The sequence below is a fragment of the Cervus canadensis genome, chromosome 1, assembly GCF_019320065.1.
Source record: "Cervus canadensis isolate Bull #8, Minnesota chromosome 1, ASM1932006v1, whole genome shotgun sequence".
In the NCBI taxonomy this organism is placed as follows: domain Eukaryota; kingdom Metazoa; phylum Chordata; class Mammalia; order Artiodactyla; family Cervidae; genus Cervus; species Cervus canadensis.
This window is the reverse complement of record NC_057386.1, coordinates 109,461,725-109,488,175: the sequence shown is the minus strand read 5'-3', so window position 1 is coordinate 109,488,175 and position 26,451 is coordinate 109,461,725. Positions and strand designations below refer to the sequence as shown.

General features: G+C 52.3%; 3 gene segments (V, D, J or C); all 3 read right to left on the bottom strand.

The window, feature by feature from the left end:
* Positions 1-2,422: 2,422 nt before the first annotated feature.
* On the bottom strand, positions 2,423-3,053 carry LOC122427412. The segment is given in 3 exon segments: positions 2,423-2,448; positions 2,547-2,849; positions 2,957-3,053. Coding segments are annotated over 3 exon segments (384 nt in total).
* A 10,536-nt stretch (positions 3,054-13,589) lies between these two features.
* LOC122420460 lies at positions 13,590-14,726 on the bottom strand. The segment is given in 2 exon segments: positions 13,590-14,548; positions 14,658-14,726. Coding segments are annotated over 2 exon segments (390 nt in total).
* Positions 14,727-21,175: 6,449 nt separating this feature from the next.
* Positions 21,176-25,074, bottom strand: LOC122420422. The segment is given in 2 exon segments: positions 21,176-21,573; positions 24,995-25,074. Coding segments are annotated over 2 exon segments (438 nt in total).
* Between the last annotated feature and the right edge of the window lie 1,377 nt (positions 25,075-26,451).

Sequence of the window (26,451 nt, the reverse complement as noted above, 5' to 3'; positions counted from 1 at the left end):
CTGTGTGTGTCCTCCCTGTACCCACAGAGATCTCTATGCAGAGAAGCCTCCCTGGCAGATCCCTTCACAGAAGCTCCTCGCTGAAAAAAAGACTCAGAGCCAAGGTCTGTGGGCCCAGGGTTTTTGTCTCACTTCCCCGTCATCTGAACCACAGTGGGAATGATAGCTGCTCCCACTGCCTTGACATGCAGCACAGTAACAATCTCGTTTTCAGACTGAGCCCTCGTGGTGGTGAGGGCGGCTTTGTTCCCAGAGATGGAGCCAGAGTAGCGAGCAGGGACCCCAGACGGGTGGCTGTTTGTGCTGTAGATAAGCAGTCGGGAAGCCTGGCCTGGGTTCTGCTCTTGCCAGTTGGGGTCATTACTGGTGGTGACTGACCCAGAGCTCAGTCCACATGTCAGGGTGACCGTCCCTCCTGGAGACACTGACAGTGCTGGCTCCTGGACCACAGTCTGAGCATCCACTCCTAAGAGCAACAAGAGAGAGACAGGGGTTGTCTGGAGACAAGGGCTCTAAGACCCTGCTTGGGAGTGCCCCAAGGATGCAGAGTCCTGGCCCCTGACCTGAGCAGTAAGTGTGGAGCCCGAGCAGAAGCATCATCCAGGCCATGGTGGGGACCCTCCCAGGACATGGCCTCCTCAACCTCCTGGGCTGGAGGTGGGGTCCTGGGTCTTTTCCTGCCTCCCATCCCATCAGGAGGAGGAAGACCCTCATGCAAATCATTTCCTGCCTCTCCCTGCCCAAGTCACTTGATGTCCCCTTGGTGGGGCGGTTCTTGAAGGAGGCAGATGCTGGACCTCTCACATATCAGGGACAGTACCAGGAGGAGACCCTGAGTGATGGGGTGACAACCTTTCCCTAATCAGCCCCCATGTCCTTCGTTTCTCAAACCTGAATCTTTCCCTGCAGATGTGAGGCTGAATATAACGGATGTGCACCCCTTCCTGCCCCAGCGATCCTGTTCACCCCAACACCATACTCCCCCATGACTGGGAACCTCTCCTCCCTTCCCGTGGAATCACTTCCTGCTCCTGGTGAGGATCCGTGGGTGGCTCTTCCTCCAGCAGGAAACTCAACAAGGAACCAGAGAATCACATGTGATCTGTGGGGGGACAGGGTCTCCCCACACACAGGCTGTGAAACCACTGCTGGTCACGACCGTCCAGGGCATCAGGGCTGCGTGGTTGACACCCACACCATCACCAGGTGTAGGGGCTTAGCTATCCTGGGCTCTGAGAACCACCAATAAATTGGGGTAGCTGCAATATATCTGCACTTTTTAGAAGAAAATTATATCAAGATTCTTTCAAAGTATTAGATGAAAATAATAGAAAAACACATGACTCATGATCAGAACTTAAAATACTGTTGGTGTGAACATCATGGAGTGTTCTAAATTCCCTTTCCCCTACATGGTCTTACGTGGAGCAGAAGGACTAGGAAGAGCAGCTAAGGGGCTTTAGGGTGAAAGCTTATTCAGTAAGTTGTGATGTACAGCCACAACATATTCGTTCTCAGCGTGTGAAATGAAACAGGATTTGAAGTCCATTTCAGAGCTGCTGCTACAGTGTCTGCTGCAAACAACATGCTGATAATTGTGTTCCTTTCTCAGTATCTGTGACTGAGGTCCAATTCCGTCAGCCAAAGATCTGCACTGCTTGATCTGGAGCCTATTAAGCAAAAGTCCTCTGGTACAATGGAAAACATGTAATTTCGTGGGCATGGAAGTTGAAGATAAGCAAGATTTAAGGGTTAAAGGAAAAGGGAGGATTCGAAGGAATAATCCCACATATTGTAAAATGTGCATCTCAGTGAACTTTGGGCCCACAGCCCAGCCCCGTCTGCTGTGCAGACCCTGCACATGTGTGTGAAAGGGCAGTGACAGGAGCAGGACACCGGCGTGGTGACATGCGGTGCTCACAGATCCCATGTGCCTGCTGAGGCTGCGATTTCAGGGTGGGCAGCCCCCTCCCCAGTGGTCTGAAGTCACCTGTGAGCCTGAGAGGCTGTCCCAGGAGAGGTAGCAGCATCATGGGCCTCAGCTGAGCCCAGTGATGGCCAAGAAGCCTGAACTCCAGCCTTGAGACCAATGAACCAAGCAGGGACTCCTGAGCGTCCACTACTAGCATTAGACAGGAGGAGAGTCTTTGGGACCAGGACGTAAACTGGACACTCAGATGTGTCCCGACTCAGACACCGCTGGAATCCATTTCTCTGGTTCTGACCTGACTTGTCCGGAACTCTGTCCCCAGGGCATCTGCCCCTGGGATCTAGGGATTTCTGCTCAGTTCAAAAAATCAGATAGTATGTGGTTTCCAAGGAAAAGCCCTGGGCGGGGAGTGGGGTGGGGGAGCTGCCGAATGAAGGAGATCTGAATAGATTTCCTGGAGCAAGTTCCCGGCGTGGGGCTCAGATCCCACTTTTAGACCAAACAAACCAAACAAATTGCTACTTTGGCAGAGGATGGTTCAGCCCCGGGACCCATGACTTGGGGGAGAGCAGGTTTTTGTCTCACTTCCCCCTGGCCTGGAGCACTGTGCCATTACTGCTACTACTGTCATAAGATCTGCAGTAATAATCCCCCTCGTCCTCAGCCTGGAGCGAACTGATGGTCAGGGTGGCTGTGTTCCCAGACTTGGAGCCGGAGAATCGGTCGGGGACCCCCGAGACTCGACTGGTTGCACCATAGATGAGCTGTCTGGGGGCTGATCCAGGGAGCTGTTGGAACCAGCCCACATAATTACCATAACCAACGTTGCTGCTGCTTCCAGAGCAGGTGATGGTGACCCTCTGGCCTGGGGACCCAGACATGGAGGATGGCTGAGTCAGCACAGCCTGAGCCCAGGATCCTGGAAGGGAGAGACAGAGATGGTGACTTGGTGGTCCAGGCACAGGAGCAGGGAGCAGGGCCTGTGAGTCTTCCCAAGACCCTTCCCCTGTACCCCCATCCAGTCACCTGTGCACAGAGTGACCAGGGTGAGGAGAAGAGGGTACCAGGCCATGGTGGACATGGTCAGGGCGTTCTGCCTTCTGTGGCTCCACAGCTGAGCAGAGCGTCCCCACACCGCTCCTTCCCCTCTTCATAGTCTGACAGGGGGAGGGGCCTTTCATGCAAATGACCGTCCTCTCCCCCAACTCCCACAAGGCTCTGATGACCTCTGGGACCTGAGTCAGCTTCCTGTGCCTGAGGGAGGCCACTAGTGGTCAGACATGGGGTTGCGTTGGGCTTGGAGGTGGGAAGTCACAGCTGGGAAGCATGAGCAGAAAGCACCATGAAGTACCAGGGGACTGGTCTCTGCTCTCACAGGTCCAGACACTCAGGACAGGCCTCCGATCGCCCCCTGGTGTCCTGGCACAAACACACATCTTGACCTGGTGATCAGAGCTATAAAGAGTCTGATCCTCTACATAGAAAACCCTAAAGACTCTACCAGAAAATTACTAGAGCTAATCAATGAATGTAGTAAAGTTGCAGGATATAAAATTAACACACAGAAATCCCTTGCATTCCTATACACTAATGATGAGAAAACAGAAAGGGAAATTAAGGAAACAATACCATTCACCACTGCAACAAAAAGAATAACATACGTAGGAGTATATCTACCTAAAGAAACAAAAGACCTATACATAGAAAACTATAAAACACTGATGAAAGAAATCAAACAGAACACAAATAGATGGAGAAATTTACCGTGTTCATGGATTGGAAGAGTCAATATTGTGAAAATGAGTATACTACCCAAAACAATCTATAGATTCAATGAAATCCCTATCAAGCTACCAACGGTATTCTTCACCGAACTGGAACAAATAATTTCACATTTTGTATAAATACAAAAAACCTTGAATAGCAAAAACAATCTTGAGAAAGAAGAATGGAATTGGAGGAATCAACCTGCTGACTTCAGGCTCTACTACAAAGCCACGGTCATCAAGACAGTATGGTACTGGCACAAAGACAGAACTATAGATCAATGGAACAATATAGAAAGCCCAGAGATAAACCCACGTACCTATGGACACCTTATCTTCGACAAAGGAGGCAAGAATATACAATGGAAAAAAGACAACCTCTTTAACAAGTGGTGCTGGGAAAACTGGTCAACCACTTGTAAAAGAATGAAACGAGAACACTTTCTAACAGCACACACAAAAAATAAAAGCAGAATGGATTAAAGGTCTAAATGTAAGACCAGAAACTATAAAACTCCTAGAGGAGAACATAGGCAAAACACTCTCCGACATAAATCATGGCAAGATCATCTATGACCCACCTCCCAGAATGCTGGAAATAAAAGCAAAAATAAACAAATGGGACCTAATGAAACTTAAAAGCTTTTGCACAACATAGGAAACTATAAGCAAGGTGAAAAGACAGCCTTCAGAAAGGGACAAAATAATAGCAAATGAAGAAACAGACAAAGGATTAATCTCAAAAATATATAAACAACACCTGCAGCTCAATTCCAGAAAAATAAATGAACCAATCAATCAAAAAATGGGCCAAAGATCTAAACAGACATTTCTCCAAAGATGACATACAGATGGCTAACAAACACATGAAAAGATGCTCAACATCACTCATTATCAGAGAAATGCAAATCAAAACCACAATGAGGTACCATTACACGCCAGTCAGAATGGCTGGTGTCCAAAATTCTACAAGCAATTAATGCTGGAGACGATGTGGAGAAAAGTTAACCCTCTTACACTGTTGGTGGGAATTCAAACTAGTACAGCCACTATGGAGAACAGTGTGGAGAATCCTTAAAAAAACTGGAAATAGAACTGCCATATGACCCAGCAATCCCACTCCTGGGCATACACACTGAGGAAACCAGATCTGAAAGAGACACGTGCACCCCAATGTTCATCGCAGCACTGTTTATAATAGCTAGGACATGGAAGCAACCTAGATGTCCATCAGCAGACGAATGGATAAGAAAGCCATGGTACATAGACACAATGGAATATTACTCACCCATTAAAAAGAATACATTTGAATCAGTTCTAATGAGATGGATAAAACTGGAGCCCATTATACAGAGTGATGTAAGCCAGAAAGATAAACACCAATACAGATACCAACGCATATATATGGAATATAGAAAGATGGCAACGATTACGCTATATGCAAGACAGAAAAAGACACACAGATGTATAGAACAGACTTCTGCACTCTACGGGAGAAGGCGAGGGTGGGATGATCTGAGAGAACAGCATCAAAACATGTATATTATCAAGTGTGAAACAGATCGCCAGGCCAGGTTGGATGCATGAGACAAGTGCTCGGGGCTGGTGCACTGGGATGACCCAGAGGGATGGGATGGGGAGGGATGATGTGGGAGGGGGTTTCAGATGGGGAACACATGTAAATCCATGGCTGATTCATGTCAATGTATGGCAAGAACCACTACAATATTGTAAAGTAATTAGCCTCCACCTAATAAAAATAAATGAAAAAAAAAAGAGTCAACTTCCCCCAAAGTGGTTTTGAAATTACACCCTTCAGGCTGTGTCTGGATGGGAAACAACAGCCAACTGTACCTTACCCTGTAGTTCATGTGAGTGTTACACAGTGGATGTGTGACTTTGAGACTTTAAATGAACCAAAATGTGTTCATGGGTTAGTAAAATTCTAAGGTCATCACTTAAAATAGATGCCTAAATTTAACTGAAGATGTTGTTGTTAAATCACTAAGTTGTGTCCAACTCTGCTTCTGTTTTAATTTTACATTGCCATGGTACTATTTCTAAAACATAATTTTCCTTGTAGCCTGTGTTCTTTAAATAAGATAATTTTCAAGACTTTCTGACACATATGGCATCTCCACTGAGGGATTTTTACATCGTAGCCGGACGTTCTATCTGTGAAAACAGGGCAGACTGAGTTATCAGAGCCATGGGTGGGTCTCAGATCTGAGATGAGGGACAGGACATGACACCGCAGGTCATTGTTGTCAGGATACTCAGACGTGACAATAGGGAGCAAAGCTGACTTAGACATGGTCCAGTAGGAACAGCAGTGATCGCCCCGGGGGCAGAGCCCCAGGAGAGCCTCTGCTTTCCCAGCAGAGGGCCCCAACAGCGTCTCTGCTCACGGTGCATAAAATCAATCCCACAGCAGCTGAGCACAGGCACTCCTCAGCCAGGAATCATTTCCCAGGTCTCAGGACCAGGGGTCTCTCCCCACCTGATTCCTCACTCGATGGCACACAGGACAGTGTGTGAGGTTTCGGTGGATAAATCAGCCACACAAGGGATTCAAAATCCCCTGGGACACAAGGGGAACCTGGGGAGGAGCATGGAGGGGAATGCTGGGGTCACACCTGAGAGCCAGAGCCCTGAGGCTTCTCAGGAAGGAAGGGTTAGAGAGGTTCAAGGAGGGGCCGAGGAAGAGAGTGTAAAGTTCAGGAAGATTTGGAAAAATGTCCAGGATCATCTGATAGAGTGAACTGGGTCATCACCATGGAGGTCAACACTGTAGGTCTGTAGAAAGAGAGAGGCCCAGGATCGGGAGGAAAGTCATGAATGAGGGGAGCAGGAGGGCAGGCTCTTAGCAAAGAGATGAGGAGGAGCAGGAGCAGGCTGAGGAGAGCTGGAGGGGTGCAGGGGTGGGCTCCGGGGGCTCCTCCCCTCCTCTGTTTCTGAGAAGAGGGTGGGGACTGATGACCACCTCACCCCTTCACCCTCCAATTCTGGGTGCTCGTCTCCATGTGCAGCATCACTCCCAGGAGGAGGCCTGGGGGCTGCGGCTCAGAGTTCGTCCCCTGAGAGGAAGCACCTGCTGTCACGTCCAACTCAGGCCACTGAGCCCCTTGCAGGGTCAAGTCAAGGGACCACGTTGGTGTGTTGAGATTTTGCCAGTTCTGAGCTGATAAACAGCGCCCCTGTGATGAACTCTGCAATGTTCATGGTGTTGAAAGTGTGAGCAAGGTGCTGCTCAGTTGCTTGGTTCTCAATCCTGTCTGACTCTTGGGACCCCATGGACTGTCTCCCGCCAGGCTTCTCTGTCCATGGGATTCTCCAGGCAAGAACACTGAATTGGGTTACCGTTTCTTGCTCCAGAGGATCTTCCCAACCCAGGGATAGAACCCACATCTCTTATGTCTTTTGCATTGGTAGGCGGTTCCTTACCACTAGTGACACCTAGGATGCCTTGTGATGATGGAGGGGCAGCCTTTTTTCCCCTCACCAAATACATTACCAATGAACAGATAAATGAATTAAATAATAAATATTACATATCTTTGATACTATACAGAGAACTTTTAAATTTTCACCCATTGTATTTTCAGGTTATTCTAACAAGCTTGTTCTCCTGATTTCTTTTTTTCCCTTCCATTTATATCCTTTTCCTTTGGACCCAAGAGTTTTTGTATTTGCTCACCAGATAGATTTGATGATTTGTCCCTAAAAATATCTATCACTTAATTTCATCATGTGAGGCATCTCAGCATTGCAGTTTATGCTGTCTCACCACCCTTCAATATTTAGTTTCCTGGTTCTTGATCGAAGTGACAATTTTTACTGGATCTTGGACTGTGTGGAAATTACTTGAAGAAACTCTGAATTCCATTTCCTTTTCCTTTAACAGGAGATCCTTCTGTGGCGGAAGGTCAGGGATGTGCGTTCACTGCCCAGTGACCCAGCAAGGGCGGCACTGACCCCCCTGCTCTGTGCTGCTGACTCCGACCTGGGAACCGGGGGCAACTGCTGTCAGCAGCTCCTTCATCCAGGGGGTGTGTGATCACCACTTGTGAGATGCTGCCCTGGGGAGGGGAGTCGAGCTGAGGGGGCAGCTGTGCTGAGTCAGGGGACACTCAGTCCCCTGGGTTCCGTGGTCTCAGGGACTCCAGAAAGGGAGGGGCAAACACCTTGCCCTGGGAGCCCCATGGCTGTGGGGGAAGGAGAATTTTGTCTCTTTCCACTCTGCCCTGAAGAACTGAGAAAACGTTCAAGCCATCAGCCCATGAGAAACAGTAATAATCAGTGTCGTTCTCAGCCTGAACTGAAGTGGTCAGAGAGGCCGACTTGCTAGACTTGGAGCCAGAGAATCAGTTTGGGACCCCTGAGGGTTGTTTGCTGTTTTCATAGATCAGATGTGTGGGGGAGAATCCTGGGAGCTGTTGGTTCCAGCTGACGTAATTACCCCCAGTGTTGCTCCTGTTTCCAGTACTAGAGATGGTGACCCTCTGTCCCAAAGTCCTGGACACAGAGGGCGGCTGAGTGAGCACAGTCTGGGCCCACGATCTTGGAAGGGGGAGAGAGAGAGAGAGATGGTGACTGTGGGCTTCAGGAAGGAGAGGAGGGAGAGGGACGTGTGTTTTCCCAGGGCCCTTCCCCTGTTCCTCCATCCAGTCACCTGTGCAGAGAGCGACCAGGGTGAGGAGCAGAGGGGACCAGGATATGGTGGACATGGTCATGGCGTCCTGCCTTCTGTGGCCCCACAGCACCGCTCCTTCCCCTCCTCATACTCTGAGAGGGGAGGGTCCTTTCATGCAAATGAACCCCCTTCCCCAAACAATTTTCTGATGCCTCCCTGAGCCCTGGGTCAGGCCCCTGTGCCTGAGGGTGGCCAGTGGGTTCACTGGGGCGGGGCTGTGGGGGCCCCGGGGTGGGAGGTCACACTGGGAGCCAGGAGCAGAGGCCACCAGGCAGCGCCAGGGTCCCAGCGCCCATCCCCCAACCACCCTCAGGATCGGCCCCCGCGCGCCCCCTGGTGTCCAGGCCCAGGCACACATCCTGCGACCTGGTGACCAGAGCCCTCAGGGCAGACCCTGGCCCTGCTCTGTGCTCTGTCCCATTCTTGCCTTCTGGCCGGGCTTCCGTTCTGTGTCCCCTGTGGCCTCAGGGCCGTCTGTGGGCTCCCCTCAGACCCTCAGGGTGAGTCTGTACACGGCGCCCTCACAGCTCAGGGTCAGGACTGAGGAGACGTCGGGCACACGTATTCCTTTAAATTAGGGTCAGGTCAGGACAGTGATGACCCCGTGGATGCAGCCTCCTGACTGTGCAGGACGCGGGTGCTTTCTCCGTCGTTAGAAATGAAGCAGTGCCTTACACACGCACACAGGCACACGCAGATTGCTTTGAGGGGCTTTCCCAGTGAACTATAAGCATTTTGTTTTTATACTCCGTGACCCCATTGTAGTAGTTCCTGGTCTCCTCTTTCCTATGTAAGTTAAATAAAACATTTGCCACCTGTTCACTCCCTATTGGCTTGGGAATCAGAAGCTGCCATTCTGATGAGGCTAACTCTGCTCCCAGCTCCCAGGATGCAGAAGAGAAGCTGATTGTGGGGGCACCACCTGTGTCCAGGTGCCCGGATCATGATCACCCCCATCCTCATCTTTCATCCAAGGACAGGAGCCCACAGTCGTCAAGGAACCTGAGTGACCATATCTGGAGCCAAAAGACCGATCCCGGATCCTGAGGGTTGGGGACCAGCAGGCATCATGGTTTGGGGTGTCTGGCTGGGACCTGTTGGTTCCCAGACACCTCACACCGCCAGCTCTGCTGCTCTTTCCAAGACTGGAGGACCTGAGCACTGAACTGGACAATGGGCCCGGCTGACGCAGCGCAGACTGTGCTCAGGACTCTGTGCTCAGCGGGGAGGGGACAGGTGGCACGTCACTGCTGCAGAGCCTGACTCTGAGCAGGCAGAGTGACCCTTCTGTGGTGTCAGGAACCAGCATCCTTCCTTCTGACATCTAGGGCTCTGCCCCGTACCCTCTGCTCATACCCCCTCCTGCTTCTCAAGGGAAAGCAGGTATAAGGAAGCAGCACTATAAATCATGAAGGGCTTGCACTATCTGGCTACTCAGTGCCTTCCTGGAAGAAAATATTTCACTCCTGTTCAAATTTTCTTTTGTATTTCTACTGAAAGTTTATCGTTGCCATACAAACATGGTCAAAGTTTATGCTTTTAATTTTACAGCTAGAAACAGATTAACAAACACTTTTTTTTAAATTGTTTTTATTAGTTGGAGGCTAACTACTTTACAATATTGTAATTGTTTTTGCCATACATTGACATGAATCAGCCATGGACTTACATGCATTCCCCATCCTGATCCCCCCTCCATCCTCCCTCCCCACCCCATCCCCCTGGGTCTTCCCAGTGCACCAGCCCTGAGCACTTGTCTCATGCATCCAACCTGGGCTGGTGATCTGTTTCACACTTGATAATATATATGTTTCGATGCTGTTCTCCCAAAACATCCCACCCTCGCCTTCTCCCACAGAGTCCAAAATTCTGTTCTGTACATCTGTAACACACACTGTGAACTACTGTTCAGTTCAGTTCAGTCCCTCAGTCGTGTCCGACTCTTTGTGACCCCTTGAACCACAGCACTCCAGGCCTCCCTGTCCATCAACCATCTCCCGGAGTTTACCCAAACTCATGTCCATCCAGTTGGTGATGCCATCCAGCCATCTCATCCTCTGTCGTCCCCTTCTCCTCCTGCCCTCAATCCTTCCAAGCACCACGGTCTCTTTCAGTGAGTCAGCTCTTCACATCAGGTAGCCAACAGACTGGAGTTTCAGCTTCAGCATCAGTCCTTCCAATGAACACCCAGGACTGATCTCCTTTAGGATGGACGGGTTGGATCTCCTTGCAGTCCAAGGAACTCTCAGGAGTCTTCTCCAATACCACAGTTAAGAACAATCAATTCGTCTGTGCTCAGCTTTCTTCACAGTCCAACTCTCACATCCATACATGACCACTGGAACAACCATAGCCTTGACTAGATGGACCTTTGTTAGCAAAGTAATGTCTTTGTTTTTTAATATGCTATCTAGGTTGGTCATAAATTTCCTTCCAAGGAGTAAGCGTCTTTTAATTTCATGGCTGCAAGCACCATCACTAATGAGTTTCATTTATATAATTTTAAAATTCTATAGTACTTTTAATAATTGTGAACTTGAAGATTTTTGTATTCATTCTCATTGATTTTCAGCATAATTAATTCTCATATTAATTCTTCATTTCAAATTATTTTCACATATTTTTTAACTTCTATTATTGACTTGCCAAACTTACATGGAAGTGAAGGTCTGGGAAAAACATTCCCCCACCCGATGCGTGCATGACTCCACGTAACTCCACTAGACCAGGCTGTCAGCACCCTGTATGTTTCAGGGCATCTTCACTTTCTGGGACCAGGAAAAGCAGCTGTGGAGAAAATCTATGAGTGTGTGTGTGATTGGTGGGGGGTTTGGTGGGGGTCCTTGTTTTCTCTATTCAGAGTTTACGGGTGTGGTTCCATTTTAAGCCTTGGAATGCCACCTTGAATTTCAGGATCCCTGAAATCACACTGACACCCTCTTCTGTTAGAGCACCCGAGTGATAATTCTCACCAACAGGTTGCGGGTCACAAAGGCACTCTTGGTGGAGAGGTGACCCCAGGTGCCCACTGCAGGGGAATCTCAGAACTCCCTCGCTCCTGGAGTTCAGGAACCTCTTGCTGCACCTCCCCTTCTCAGACATATCAGCTTATCTGGGACTAGAGGAGGATGGTTCCAGGGCTCTTTTTTCCTCTATGTCTTTTCTCATAGTTTCTATTTCTTTGGTAGAACTTCCTCCCTTGTGCTTCATGGCAGGTGATGACCGTGTTTGCAGGGAGAATTGTGATCCATTTGGGAATGATTGTTATCTTTTGATTATTGGAGTATAGCTGCTTTACAACGATACTGTGGTGTTGGAGAAGACTCTTGAGAGCCCCTTGGACAGCAAGGAGAACAAAGCAGTCAATCTTTAAGGAAATCAACCTTAAATACTCCTGAAAGGACAATGCTAAAGCTGAGGCTGCAATACTTTGGCCACCTATGCGAACAGCCGACTCACTGGAAAAGACCTTGATGCTGGGAAAGACTGAGGGCAGGAGAAGAAAGGGATGACAGAGGATGAGATGGTTGGATGGCATCACTGCCTCAATGGACTTGAACTTGGGCAAACACCAGGAGATGGTGAGGGACAGAAAGCCCGGCGTGTACAGTGCATGGGGTCACACAGAGTCAGACACGACTTTGTGGCTGAACAGCAGCAAGCTGCGTTCCACTGTTGTGCTCTGTTCAGTGACTGTAGCTTAGTGACTCTCAGTGTTTGGAACTAAAGCCTGGGGTACCTGCTCACTGTGTCTGTGGTTTCTCTTGCATGCTTGTCATTTTCAGCACACAGACTTCTGATCTTCCTCAGATTTGTCTGCAGTTTTATATTGATTGCATCATACACGTTAGTGTTTTTATTTTTACAAACTAGAGATTCATTACTGAACTACAAAATACAATTCACTTTGGCATGTTGACTTTTATATCACAAAATCCCAAGTGAAACACTCACAGAAGCCTGTCTTATTGACCCTTTGACCCTGATTTGGGCCTGGCCCGAAACCACCTCTTCTGGGCTCAACCATGGTCTCCACTGAAAGGTTTTTATCTTAACAAGCTATATTTGTCCAAGAAAACTGCATTGAATAACAGTATTTTAGCAATCTAAAAGCTGAATTGAAGCAAAAGATAGAATATTATCAAATCTGCCGGTTGGAGGAAAATAAGTTCCTTGTCTAACATCTGACAATTGAAGTCACCCACTGAACTAGACTTCCTCCGAGCCACGAGCAGGCGTGAGTGGAGGTTTTCCTCTCACGTTCTCCCTGGTCTGAAGCGCCGTGTAAGCATTAGTGCCGCCATGCCCCACAGCACAGACAGAGTCGGCCTCGGCCTCGGGCTGCAACCCAGAGACAAGCAGGAGCCCTGCGTTGGCTGAGGCGTGTTTGGATCCAGAGAATCTGCTGGGGACTCCAGAACCTCGGTTCTTATGGGAGTCTGACTTGACCCTCAGGAGGTACCATGGAGGGCTTCCTGGCTTCTGCTGGAACCAAGATAAGGAGAAATCACCAATATTGTAGCCACTGCTCAGGGTGCAGGAGAATCTGGCTGATGCTCCCGGAGACGCAGAGACGGAGGCGGGCTGAGTCAGCACAGGCTGGAAGAGGGAGCCTCCTACTCTCCCCCAGCCTCTGCGGGAGGAGGGGCTGCCAAGCAAATAGGGCTCCCCCCAGGGCCCGCGCAGCCCCTCCTGGAGCCCTGGTGGTGGAGCTCAGCTCACAGCCCAGACTAGGGAGCCCCTGGGAGGAAGCCCATGCTGAGACCACATAGGTCCCTGCTCAGGGGTCTCTGCAGCCAGAGAGGACGCACCGCTGCGTTCCCTCAGGAGCACAGGCCCCTAGGCCAGCTCCTAGAGTGAGGGGTGTTCACTGAGCAGCTGAGCAGGGACCCCAGGGCACTCCCAGCGCTCCCCCTACTGGTAACATGTGAGAGAAAGCTTGCAGAAAAGGGGGATGACATTGATACTTCTCTGAACAAGTATAGCACTGGCTCTAGTAGAGAAAAGATTTAAAAACAGGCTGAAATGCTTAGGAAAAAAAAAAAACATTTTATCATGAAATTATTCCACCAAAAGACACGATGTATTCTTATTTACCATATGTAACATACTTCAGCAATTACTTGCTTCCCACTGATTTTTTTGTCTACATATTTTTTTAACATTGAAAAACATGAAAAATTTGTGGTTCTTTGAGGAAGTAGTTAAAGTGTTATACATACAACTCATACATAAAACACATAAAAGGGAAATTTACAGGACTTCCTTTGTGGTCCAGTGTTTAAGGTTCTAGTTGCCAATGGTGGAGACATGGGTTCAGTACCTGGTCCGGGAAGAGTCCACATTTCACGGAATGACTAAGCAGCAGCCTGGGCCTCAGCTCAGCCCTGTGATGGCCAAGGAGCCCCAGCGCTAGCCTTGAGACCAGGACACGGAGCTGGGATCCCCAAGGGTCCACTACTACCATCAATGCAGAGAGCTGTTGGGACCAGGACATGTACTGGACAATGATGCCTCCTGAATCAGACCCAGCTCCACTCTGTTTCTCTGATTCTGACCTGAACCATCATGGACTCTGACCCCAGGGCCTCGGGCATTCAGGACTTTGTGCTCAATTTTAGATAATCAAACACTATGTGGTTGCCATAGAAATGCCTTGGTGTCGGGGCAGAATTAAGATGATCTGAACAGATTTCCAGGACCCAGTTCCAGGTGTGGGGCTCAGACCCCAGTTTTAAATCAAAGAAACAACAGAACAGTCTGCATTGGCAGAAGATGCTTCAGCCCCGAGAGGCCCATGTCTGGAGCAGAGCAGGTTTTTCTCTCACTTCCCCCCTGCCTGGACCACTGTGCCATCATTGCTGCTAGTGTCATAAGCTGCCCAGTAATAATCCACCTCGTCTTCAGCCTGCAGCGAACTGATGGTCAGGGTGGCTGTGTTCCCAGACCTGGAACCGGAGAATCGGTCGGGGACCCCTGAGACTCGACTGGTTGCACCATTGATGAGGGTTCTGGGGCCCGATCCTGGGATCAGTTGGTACCAGCTACCATAACCACGCCCGATGTTGTTGCTGCTCCCAGTGCAGGAGATGGTGACCCTCTGACCCGGGGACCCGGACATGGAGGGCGGCTGAGTCAGCACAGCCTGCGCACAGGATCCTGGAAGGGGGAGAGACACAGATGGTGACTCTGGGGTCCAGACACGACAGCAGGGAACAGGGCCCGTGAGTTTTCCCGGGGCCCTTCCCCTGTCCCCGCATCCAATCACCTGTGCAGAGAGCGACCAGGGTGAGGACCAGAGGGGACCAGGCCATGGTGGACATGGTCAGGGCGTCCTGCCTTCTGTGGCCCCACAGCACCGCTCCTTCCCCTCTTCATACTCTGAGAGGGGGAGGGGCCTTTCATGCAAATCACCTGGCCCCCCCCAAACCCCCGGCTCCCTGACCCAGCCCTGGGCCCTAGGTCAGGTCCCTGTGTCTGAGGGAAGCCAGGGTGTGGGTAGGGGCAGGCTGTGGGCCGCCCAAGGGTGGGAGGTCACAGCTGGGCGCCCTGAGCAGAGGCCCCCGGGCAGTCAGGGCTGGGCCCAGCTCTCACCCCTGACTGTTAGGAGCAGCCCCTGCGCGCCCCCGGAGTCCAGGCGCAGACACACATCCTTTGACCTGGTGACCAGGGTCCCTCAGGGACAGCGCCTGCCCCTGCTCTGTGCTCTGTCCCCGCCTTCGGTTCAGGTCAGGCGCCCCTTCCGGGCCCCTTGTGACCGCAGGGCCAACTGTGGGCTCTCCGCAGACCCTTCATGACGAGAGTCTCCACTTCTCTCTTGGCTGCTCCGGGGATGGGGTGAGGGGGCGTCTGGGACATAAATTCCTCTCAGATCGGGATCAGATCAGGGCCACTCTGTTCCCAGGGAGGGCCGTCCCTGTCTGTGCAGGACAGGGGTCCCTTCTCTTTGGGGCCCCTCCCTGGTGGCCAGAGCCCTCCTTCCTCTGTGTGTGCCCTCAGCCCTGAGGAAGAGGGCAGGAGGAGGGGAGGCCTGGGGTGTGACCCTGAATTCCTAAACACTTGGGTCTCTACTGTGAATGAGCCTTTCCACACACTGGGCCCCGTGTTCAAGTCCTGTCTTCTGAGGGGACCCATCCTGGGCGTCTCTCCCGCAGGCACAGGGCACAGGCTGCAGGGACCAGGGCTGGTGATGGGCCTGGCAGTGTTTAATGAGACTCTGAAGGGTTCTGAGCAACTTCTGTTCCCAGGGAGTCTGATACGTGATGGCTGTTAGGATCAACCCTCCCAAAGAGTGGGCTTGAGAAGATACAGTCAGGGACTGTTCTCCTGGGAAAGACCAGCTGGCTGGACTTTGCCCTGCACGGCGTGTGCGTGTTACACTGCAGATGTGTGACTTTGAGATTTGAAATTAATCAGAACATGTAAATGGTTACCGAAAATCTAAGGTCAGCACTTAAAATAGCTGCATGAAGTTTTTCAAGGAAATCATATGTTCTATTTTAATTTTGCATTGACAAGGGTAACATTCTTCTTCTTGTTTAGTCGCTAAGTCGTCTCCAATTCTCTGGGACCCGACACACTGTAGCCCGCCAGACACTTCCTAACATCAGCACTTCCACAGGACACTCTTTAGTACATACACACGTTTCATGTTCCAAATCTCATGTGCATTCGAGAAATTGATTCCGACTAGTGTCACAGGAGTTGATTTGTGTTTTCACTTCCCCAGTGCTGAGCTAACCGAATGCTGTACTCATTGAAAGAGCAAAGCATATAGGGATCCTATTTTAGAGCTTTGAATCTCATGGCATGACTTATTTCATTGAAATGATGTCTAGATTGGATTATACTTTACAACCCAGGGAATATTTTCTGTGAAATAAGACCCGGAAGGTCGTGCAAACGGAGACGACCCTCAGTGATAGGTGCTGAGTTATGAATGTACTCGGAAAGGTGGACACTCTCAAGGTCCGTCTGTAGTTGCCCACCGATCTCTGGATCCGGCAAAGGGAGGGCAGTGGGGAGGGGCCATCACTGGGGTTTTGGTCTCACTTCTCTGCCCGTGTCACTGTGGGTTACACGAAGCTGCTCCCACTGCCATGGCCTGCCCCACAGACGTAGTCAGCCTCGTCTTCGTCCTGGATGTTCTGGAAGGTCAGGGACCCTCCAGGCCAGAGCCCAAGCCTGAGAAGCAGTCAGAGATCCCATCCCCCTTGGATCCAGCAACACCACTGGTGCCCACTCGCATCAGGAAACGGGGGCCCCTCCCTGGGACCTGCTGGTGCCAGTTCACATAGTAGCTGCTGTAGCCGCAGCTCAGGGTGCAGGTGAGCTTGGCCGAGGCTCCCAGGGAGGCAGATGCAGAGGGCGGCTGTGTCAGCACAGGCTGGAAGAGGGACCCTGAAATCCCAGACACCCTTCATGTCCTGAGGAAGGACAGGGAGGTACGCTTCCTGCATGTGGTGGGAGTGGTGAGGAAGGGGGCGTCAGGGTGCTGAGGGCTGTCCTGACCTCTGCAGTGAAGGAGGGGGTCAGGAGTGCAGGGGAGGCCGGCCGCCCCAGAGCTGTGCTGAGGCTGCGACTGCCGGTCTGTTAGCCCCCCACCCCCAGGAGAAAGAGCCCCTCAGACAAATGTGCCCCTGTCGTCTGACCTACCAAACACCTCCCTGGGTTCTGTGTGTCCCCCAGGGTTCAGTATCATATCTGGGAGGGTGGCCTGAGCTGGGTCTGCCCTGAGGATCCCCTGGGACACAGAGAGGATCCGCTGTTAGGCCCAGTGACCACTGAGCAGAGACCCAGAACAGGGTCTGGTTTCCCAGCTAAGATCCCCCAGGACCTCTCTGGGCTCACAGTGCATAAAATCAATCCCACAGGAGCTGAGGACAGAGGCACCTCAGCCAGGAATCACTCCCAGGTCCTCAGGACCCAGGGTTTCTGGGTGGGCTCACAGGACAGAGTGTGACCGTTTGCAACAATGAATCAGTTGCTGGAGGGACTCATGGGTGCCCTGGGAAATGAGGTAGAACCTAGGGAGGAGGGGAAGGGGGTGAGCTGGGGTCACACCTGAGAGTCTGAGACCTGAGGCTTCTGGAGAAGGGAGATGTCGGAGAGGTTCAAGGGGAGGAGGAGAAAGTGAGTGTCCCATTCAGGAAGACTGGAAACACGTCCATGACCTTTGACAAAGTGAACTTGATCATGCTGGAGGAGGTCACGGGGTGGAGGGCTGTAGAAAGAAGGGAGCCCAGGACTGGGGAGGAAAGCCATGAATCAGAGTGGAGGGGAGGGAACGGAGGCTCTTAGGGAAGCGCTGAGGAGGAGCCGGAGGAGACTGAGGGGAGCTGAAGGGTGCTCTGGGCCGGGATTGGGAGCTCCTCCCCTCCTCTGCTCCTGGGGAAGAGGGTGGGGCCTGATTACCACCTGAGTGCAAAACCCTCCAGGACTCACTCATGGGCCCCCTTTACAGCGTCACTCCCAGGAGGAGGCCTGGGGGTTCAGGGCCCTGAGTCTGTCCCCGGAGAGGAAGCACCTGCTGTCACGTCCAACTCGGGCCACTGAGCCTGGGGACTCGCCCAGTCAGGGGCCCACCTGGTGTGTTCAGGCTTTGCCGGTTCTGAGCACGTGCACAGCGCCCCCTGGTGACGCGCTTGGGGAATGACCACGGTGGGGAAATAACGAGGAAGGAGGGGCGGCTGCCTGTTCTCAGGTCGTGAAATACTCCAGCCATGAACGAATTAATTAAACAACAGTAAGTATTACATGTCTTTGAGTACAGTCCGTGCCCCAACCCTGCCGCAGGCCACCACCGACCCACGTCTTCGCTGGAGACTCCCGGACGCCCACAGGCAAGTCTGGGACGGTCTCCTGTGGGGTCACTGCTCCCTCCTCCTGGTCCCGGCGCACAAGCTTCTGTTGCGCCCTCCAGGAGTCTGTTAGCCAGCACTGTGTAAGTTCCATAAGTACCGGCAGCTCCTCGGTGGGGTTACTGCGACCTCCTCCTAGAGGACTCACGCCGCAGCCACACCCAGAGCCCTGTCCCTGCGGCAGACCTCTGCGACCCGGCCCTCCACAGGGGATGCTCAAACACAGTTCTGCCTCAGTCTCCGTGGGGTCCTTGGGTCCTGGTGCAGACAAGGTTTGTTTGAGCCTCTGAGCGTCTCTGGTGGGAACGGGGCTTGATTCTAAATGCAAATTCGCCCCTCCTACCATCTTGCTGGGGCTTCTCCTTTGCCCTTGGATGTGGGCTATCTCCTCACAGCTGCACCATGCCTCCCGTCTGACTGGGGCTTCTCTGACCTTGGATGTGGGGTATCTATTCAGGGCTGTTCCCGCGAAGCACAGGCGCTGCTCCTGACTTGGACATGGGGTATCTCCTCTCAGCCACTTGCAGCGCAGCCGCCACTCGCCATGGCTTTATATTTCTATATTCAATGCTTGATATAAAAGATTATGACTAGAAATGGTAATCCTTGTCAGTTTCCTCCTTCATTCCTGGTTGAGAAACCCTGATGACCTGTTACCAGATCTTCATTGGACATGGTTGACCTTCATTTGTTACACTCCATAGATTTAATGAGAGCGGGTTTATAAGGTCTATGTTCAAAATAGTGACATTGATCCAATATCAGGTCAAACATGGAATGAGGGAAGGAAAACTGGGAAAGTCACGAGGGATAAGAGGAGAAAATGAGCCAGTGAGGAGTCTGAGAGCTGCGTCCTAACGGGGACGGTCTTCCTCACCTGCAGAGAAGGGCTCCTAGGGTGCAGTGTCCAGAGAAGGGGAGGCACCCAGATTCCATGGGGTCAGGGTTCAGGCAGAGCACAAAGCCTGCAGCAGGAGAGGGATGTGCATGGGTGGGAGAGGCCCCCTGGGGCTCCAGGGCACAGATGCGGGACTTCTGCTTCCTCGGCATCCTGCCCAGGACCTGTGAGGGACCCTGTGTGTCTGGGCACATGGGCATTCTGCTTGGATTTGGAGACCCGAGAGAAAAGGAGACAACGTCATGAATCCCATAAAATGGACCAGGACAAGGATATGAGCCTGCCTGGTACTGACAGCACAAGTGGCAGCAGAGACCTAACCCAGCACTGCTGATGTCACCGTCAGGCTCAGGGCAGGGATGGGTCCCACACGGGGGTAGAGGGCAAACTTCCATCAGACATCCCCATCACACAGGAATTCCTTGTGGCTGTGGTTAGTGGTGAGCTGTGTGACACTGACGACCAGCCTGCTCATCAGGATGGGGTCCAAAGTGATCCAGGAGGGCGTGGGGACCTACCAGGACCCAGAGAACAGGGCAGAACCCCTAAGTGTCCCTCACCTCTGTCCTGGTCACAAAGGCTGGGCTTTGCCTGAAACCCTTGTCATCATTGCCATGGTGATCCCCGTATCCCTGCTGCTCATTCTGCAGGAGACGGTGCCCCCGGATCAGGGCTCATCAGGGGCATCACAGGCAGAGGGACACGGGCACATCCTGGGGAGCCCCTGCTCCTGACAGTCCACAGACCACCCCAACCATGACATAGGAAATGCTCCGATGAGGTGGAGAGGAGAGGAGGGGAGGGCAGGACACAGCCAGCAGGTGTGGGTCAGGAGAACCACTCCCGGGGTTCCCCGCATCCTGTGATGTAACAGCAGTGCCCCTCACTCCTCAGGGTCTCTGCTCTGATGATTCAGGAGCAAAGTTCACACCCTGTGGTTCAATCCGCCTGCTGGGATCGTCCACAGACTCTGCTGAAGGCACATCTGGGAAAGCCTCCTGCTCCTGATCTCAGGGAAGGGAGCTCAGCTCCACGGCTCTCTTGTTCACACGGATGATCGGGGTGCACTTCAGTGGTATCAGAATCTGTTTACATTTTCTGAGACTTCAGCAAAACTGACTGAACAATTGGGAGTAGACTTATTATGAACCAGAACGTATCTCAGGAATTAATTGATTCTGGGGGATTTATTTAAAATTTGACAGTTCTCTAAGAACAAGCCCCTGACAGGCTGAGGTTCTCGTCCCGGTTTCCATCTGCCTGTGTCTCTGTGAGAAGCCCTGTTGTACCAGCCTGCACGGTCAGAGTCAGCCTCGTCCTCAGGCTCCAGCATAGAGACGAGCAGGAGCCCTGCATTGTCCGAGGCACCTTTGGATCCAGAAAACCCACGGGGGACCCCGGAGCCTGGTTCTTCCTGGAGTCTGAGTGGTAGGACAAGGAGGACTCAGGAGGCCTCGCTGGCTTCTGCTGGTCCCAGTATACAGCACAGCGGCAACAGTGATGTCCCTGCTCAGGTTGCGGGAAGCCACAGCGTCACCTGTGGACTGGGAGGGACAGGGGTCTCCCCACACACGTACCATGACACACCACTGATGGTGTCAACAGTCCAGGGCATCGGGGCTGCGGTGTGGACACCCACACCAACCAGCACTTGGGGCTTAGCTATCCTGTGTGAGAGAAACCAAGAATAACCAGGGGTAGAATTCATATACCTGCAACCTTATAGACGACAGCTAACAATACAGCCATTAAGTTGAGATTCTTCTAAATTATCAGTTGAAAATAATAGGAAAACACACTACTCAAGATCAGAAATTAAAATGATAGTGTTTGAACATGGTGGTTTGAACAAACTTGCTTTCCACTAAATGGTCTTACGTGGATTAGAAGGACTGGGAAGAGCAGCCTAGGGCGTTGCGGTGAAAACCTTGGCAGTAAGTTGTGAAGTACGGCCAAACATTCGTGTTCCCACCGTGTGAAATGAAATACGATTTATGTCCATTTCAGAGCTGCTGCTACAGTGTCTCCTTTGACAGAGATATTTTAGCCCCGGGAGGCCCATGTCTGGAGGAGAGCAGGTTTTTGTCTCACTTCCCCCCTGGCCTGGAGCACTGTGCCACCATAACTACTACTGTCAGCAGATGAACAGTAATAATCGCCCTCGTCCTCAGCCTGCAGCGAACTGATGGTCAGGGTGGCTGTGTTCCCAGACCTGGAGCCGGAGAATCGGTCGGGGACCCCGGAGGCTCGACTGGTTGCACCATAGATGAGGGTTCTGGGGGCCGATCCTGGGAGCTGTTGGTACCAGCCCACATAATTACCATAACCAACATTGCTGCTGCTTCCAGAGCAGGTGATGCTGACCCTCTGGCCTGGGGACCCGGACACGGAGGATGGCTGAGTCAGCACAGCCTGAGCCCAGGATCCTGGAAGGGAGAGAGACAGAGATGGTGACTCGGGGGTCGATCATGAGAGCAGGGAGCAGGGCCCGTGAGTCTTCCCAAGACCCTCCCCCTGTCCCCCCATCCAGTCACCTGTGCAGAGAGCGACCAGGGTGAGGAGAAGAGGGCACCAGGCCATGGTGGACACGGTCAGGGCGTCCTGCCTTCTGTGGCCCCACAGCTGAGCAGAGCGTCCCCACACCGCTCCTTCCCCTCTTCATACTCTGAGAGGGGGAGGGGCCTTCCATGCAAATGACCGTCCTCCCCCCAACTCCCACAATGCTCTGATGACCTCTGGGACCTGGGTCAGCTTCCTGTGCCTGAGGGAGGCCAGTTGTGGTCAGACGTGGGGTTGCGTGGGGCTTGGGGGTGGGAGGTCACAGCGGGAACCCTGAGCAGAAAAAACCAGGAAGGACCAGGGGACTGGTCTCTGCTCTCACAGGTCCAGACACTCAGGAAAGGCCTCCGATCGCCCCCTGGTGTCCTGGCACAAACACACATCCTGACCTGGGGATCAGAGCTCTTAAGAGGCAACTTTCCCCAAAGTGGTTTTGAAATTGCACCCTTCAGGCTGTGTCTGGATGGGAAACAACAGCCAACTGTACCTTACCCTGTAGTGCATGTGAGTGTTACACAGTGGATGTGTGACTTGGAGATTTTAAGTGAACCAAAATGTGTTCATGGATTAGTAAAAGTCTCAGGTCATCACTTAAAATAGATGCCTAAATTTAACTGAAGAAGATGTTGTTGTTAAATCACGAAGTTGTGTCCAACTCTGGCTCTCTTTTAATTTTGCATTGCCATGGTACTATTTCTAAAACATAATTTTCCTTGTCGCCTGTGTTCTTTAAACAAGATAATTGTAAAGACTTTCTGACATGTATGGCATCTCCACCGAGGGACTTTTACATTGCAGCAGGACGTTCTATCTGTGAAAACAGGGCAGACTGAGTTATCAGAGCCATGGGTGGGTCTCAGATCTGAGATGAGGGACAGAACACGACACAGCAGGTCGTTGTTGTCAGGACACTCAGACGTCACCGTAGGGAGCAAACCTGACTTAGACATGGTCCAGTAGGAACAGCAGTGATCGCCCCGGGGGCAGAGCCCTAGGAGAGCGTCTGCTTTCCCAGCCGGGGGCCCCAACAGCTTCTCTGCTCACTGTGCATAAAATCAATCCCACAGCAGCTGAGCACAGGCACTCCTCAGCCAGGAATCATTTCTCAAGTCTCAGGACCAGGGTTTCTCTCCCCACCTGATTCCTCACTCGATGGCACACAGGACAGAGTGTGAGGTTTCAGGGGATAAATCAGCCACACGAGGGATTCAAAATCCCCTGGGACACAAGGGGAACCTGGGGAGGAGCACGGAGGGGAAAGCTGGGGTCACACCTGAGAGCCAGAGCCCTGAGGCTTCTCGGGAAGGAAGGGTTAGAGAGGTTCAAGGAGGGGCCGAGGAAGTGAGTGTAAAGTTCAGGAAGATTTGGAAACATGTCCATGATCTTCTGATAGAATGAACTGGGTCATCACCATGGAGGTCAACACTGTAGGTCTGTAGAAAGAGAGAGGCCCAGGATCGGGAGGAAAGTCATGAATGAGGGGAGTGGGAGGGGAAACCCTTAGCAAAGAGATGAGGAGGAGCAGGAGCCGGCTGAGGAGAGCTGGAGGGTTGCCGGGGGTGGGCTCCAGGGGCTCCTCCCCTCCTCTGTTTCTGAGAAGAGGGTGGGGACTGATGACCACCTCACCCCTTCACCCTCCAATTCTGGGTGCTCGGCTCCATGTGCAGCCTGACTCCCAGGAGGAGGCCTGGGGGCCGCGGCTCAGAGTTTGTTCCCTGAGAGGAAGCACCTGCTGTCACGCCCAACTCGGGCCACTGAGCCCGGTGCAGGGCCAGGTCAAGCGACCACGTGGCTGTGTCTAGGTTTTGCCAGTTCTGAGCTGATAAACAGCGCCCCCTCGTGACGAACTCTGGAACGTTCATGGTGTTGAAAGGGTGGGCAAGGTGCTGCTCAGTTGCTTAGTTCTCAATCCTGTCTGACTCTTGGGACCCCATGGACTGGAGCCCACCAGGCTCCTCTGTCCAGGGGATTCTGCAGGCAAGAACAATGCAATGGATTCCCGTTTCTTGCTCCAGAGCATCTAGCCAACCCCGGATAGAACCCACATCTCTTATGTCTTTTGCATTGGTAGGAGGCTTCTTTACCCCTTGTGACACCTGGGAAACCTTGTGAGGAAGGTGGGGCTGCCTTTTTTCCAGTAACCAAATACCTTACCAATGAACAAATAAATGAGTTAAATAATAAATATTATATGTCTTTGATACTATACAGGGAACTTTTTTATTTTCACCCATTGGATTTTCAGGTTATTCTGATTATCTTGTTTTCATGATTCTTTTTCCCTTCCATTTATATCCTTTTCCTTTGGACCCAAGAGTATTTGTATTTGCTCACCAGATAGATTTGATGATTTGTCCCTAAAAATATCTGTCACCTGATTTCATCATCTGATGCATCTCAGCATTGATGTCTATGCTGTCTCACCTCCCTTCAATATTTAGTTTCCTGGTTCTTGATCGAAGTGACAATTTTTATGGATCCTGGAGTGTGTGGAAATTACTTGAAGAAACTTTGAGTTCCATTTCCTTTGCCTTTAACAGGAGATCCTTCTGTGGCGGAAGGACAGGGATGTGCGTTCACTGCCCACTGACCCAGCAAGGGCGGCACTGACCCCCCTGCTCTGTGCTGCTGACTCCGACCTGGGAACCGGGGGCAATTGCTGTCAGCAGCTCCTTCATCCAGGGGGTGTGTGACCACCCCTTGTGAGATGCTTCCCTGGGGAGGGGAGTCGAGCTGAGGGGGCAGCTGTGCTGAGTCAGGGGACACTCAGTCCCCTGGGTTCTGTGCTCTCAGGGACTCCAGGAAGGGAGGGGCAAACACCTTGCCCTGGGAGCCCCATGGCTGTGGGGGAAGCAGAATTTTGTCTCTTTCCACTCTGGCCTGAAGCACTGAGGAAACTTTCAAGCCGTCAGCCCAGGAGAAACAGTAATAATCAGTGTCGTCCTCAGCCTGAACTGAAGTGGTCAGAGAGGCCGATTTGCCAGACTTGGAGCTGGGACCCCTGAGGGTCGTTTGCCTTTTTCATACATCAGAAGTGTGGGTGCAGACCCTGGGAGCTGTTGGTTCCAGCTCACGTAATGATCCCAGTGTTTCTCCTGTTTCTAGTACAAGAGATGGTGATCCTCTAGCCAAAGTCCCGTACACAGAGGGCGGCTGAGTCAGCCGCCTGGGCCCAGGATCCTGGAAGGGGGAGAGACAGAGATGGTGACTGTGGGCTTCAGGAAGGAGAGGAGGGAGAATGGACATGCGTCTTCTCAGGGCCCTTCCACTGTCCCCCCATCCAGTCACCTGTGCAGAGAGCGACCAGGGTGAGGAGCAGAGGGGACCAGGCCATGGTGGACATGGTCAGGGCGTCCTGCTTTCTGTGGCCCCACAGCTGAGCAGAGCGTCCCCACACCGCTCCTTCCCCTCTTCATACTCTGAGAGGGGGAGGATTCTTTCATGCAAATAACAGCACCATTCCCCCCCCCCCACTCTACCCTGCAGCTGTCGGACCCCTCCCTGGGCTCTGGATCAGGTCCCTGTGTCTGAGGGTGCCCAGGGGGTGGGCAGGAGTGTGGCTGTGTGGGCCTCAGGTGTTGGAGGTCACAGCTGGGAACCCTGAGCTGAAGCCACCATGCAGTGCCAGGACACTGGGCCCAGCTCTCACCCACCAACCCTCAAGAATGACCCCCGAGCGCCCTGGTGTCCAGCCCAGATACACATCCTATGACCTGCTGATCAGAGCCCCTCAGGGACAGATCCTGCTCCCTGCTCTGTGCACTGTCCCTTCCTTACGGCCAAAATCCACCATTGTGTCCCCCATGACCTCAGGGCTATCTGTGGCCTCCCCTCAGACCCTTCAGCACAAGTCTGTCCATGGCGTCCAGGCTGTTTAAGGGGTCAGGACTGAGAGGGCGTCTCGAGGACATCTCATGAGCGGGTTGTATAATAAAGGGGAGCCCGGGATTGGGTAGCAAAGTCTTGAATCGTAAGGGAGGGGAGGAGACCTGAGGAAAGAGTTGAGGAGCTAGGGGAAGCAGGGGGAGCTGAGGGATGCAGGGGGCTCTGCTCTGGGGGCTCCTCCCCTCTCTGCTCCTGGGAAAGGGGGTAGAGTCTGATGACCCTGAACAGGACGCCCTCTAATTGTGGGTCCTCAGTCCTGTTTGAAGCTTCATTCCCAGAGCTTGAGGGGTCGGAGCTCTAAGTCTGTCTCCTGAGAGGAAGCACCTGCTGAGACCCCCAACCCAGTCCAGTGATCCGGGGACAAGCCCAGGTCAGGGGACCATCTGGTGTGTTCAGGTTCCGCCAGTTCTGAGGGCGTGCACAGCGCCCCCTGGTGACGCACTCGGGGAATGTCCACGGTGGGAAAATGTGAGGAAGGAAGGAGCTGCACTTCTGTTAGTTCAGTTCAGTCGCTCAGTCGTGTTCGATTTTCTGTGACCGCATGGACCGCAGCTCGCCAGGCCTCCCTGTCCATCACCAACTCCCGGAGTCCACCAAAACCCATGTCCATTGAGTCGGTGATGCCATCCAACCATCTCATCCTCTGTCGTCCCCTTCTCCTCCTGTCCTCAAGCTTTCCCAGCATCAGGGTCTTTTCAAATGAGTCCTCTCTTCGCATCAGGTGGCCAAAGTTTTGGAGTTTCAGCTTCAACATCAGTCCTTCCAATGAACACCCAGGACTGATCTCCTTTGGAACGGATTGGTTGGATCTCCTTGCAGTCCAAGGGACTCTCAAGAATCTTCTTCAACACCGCAGTTCA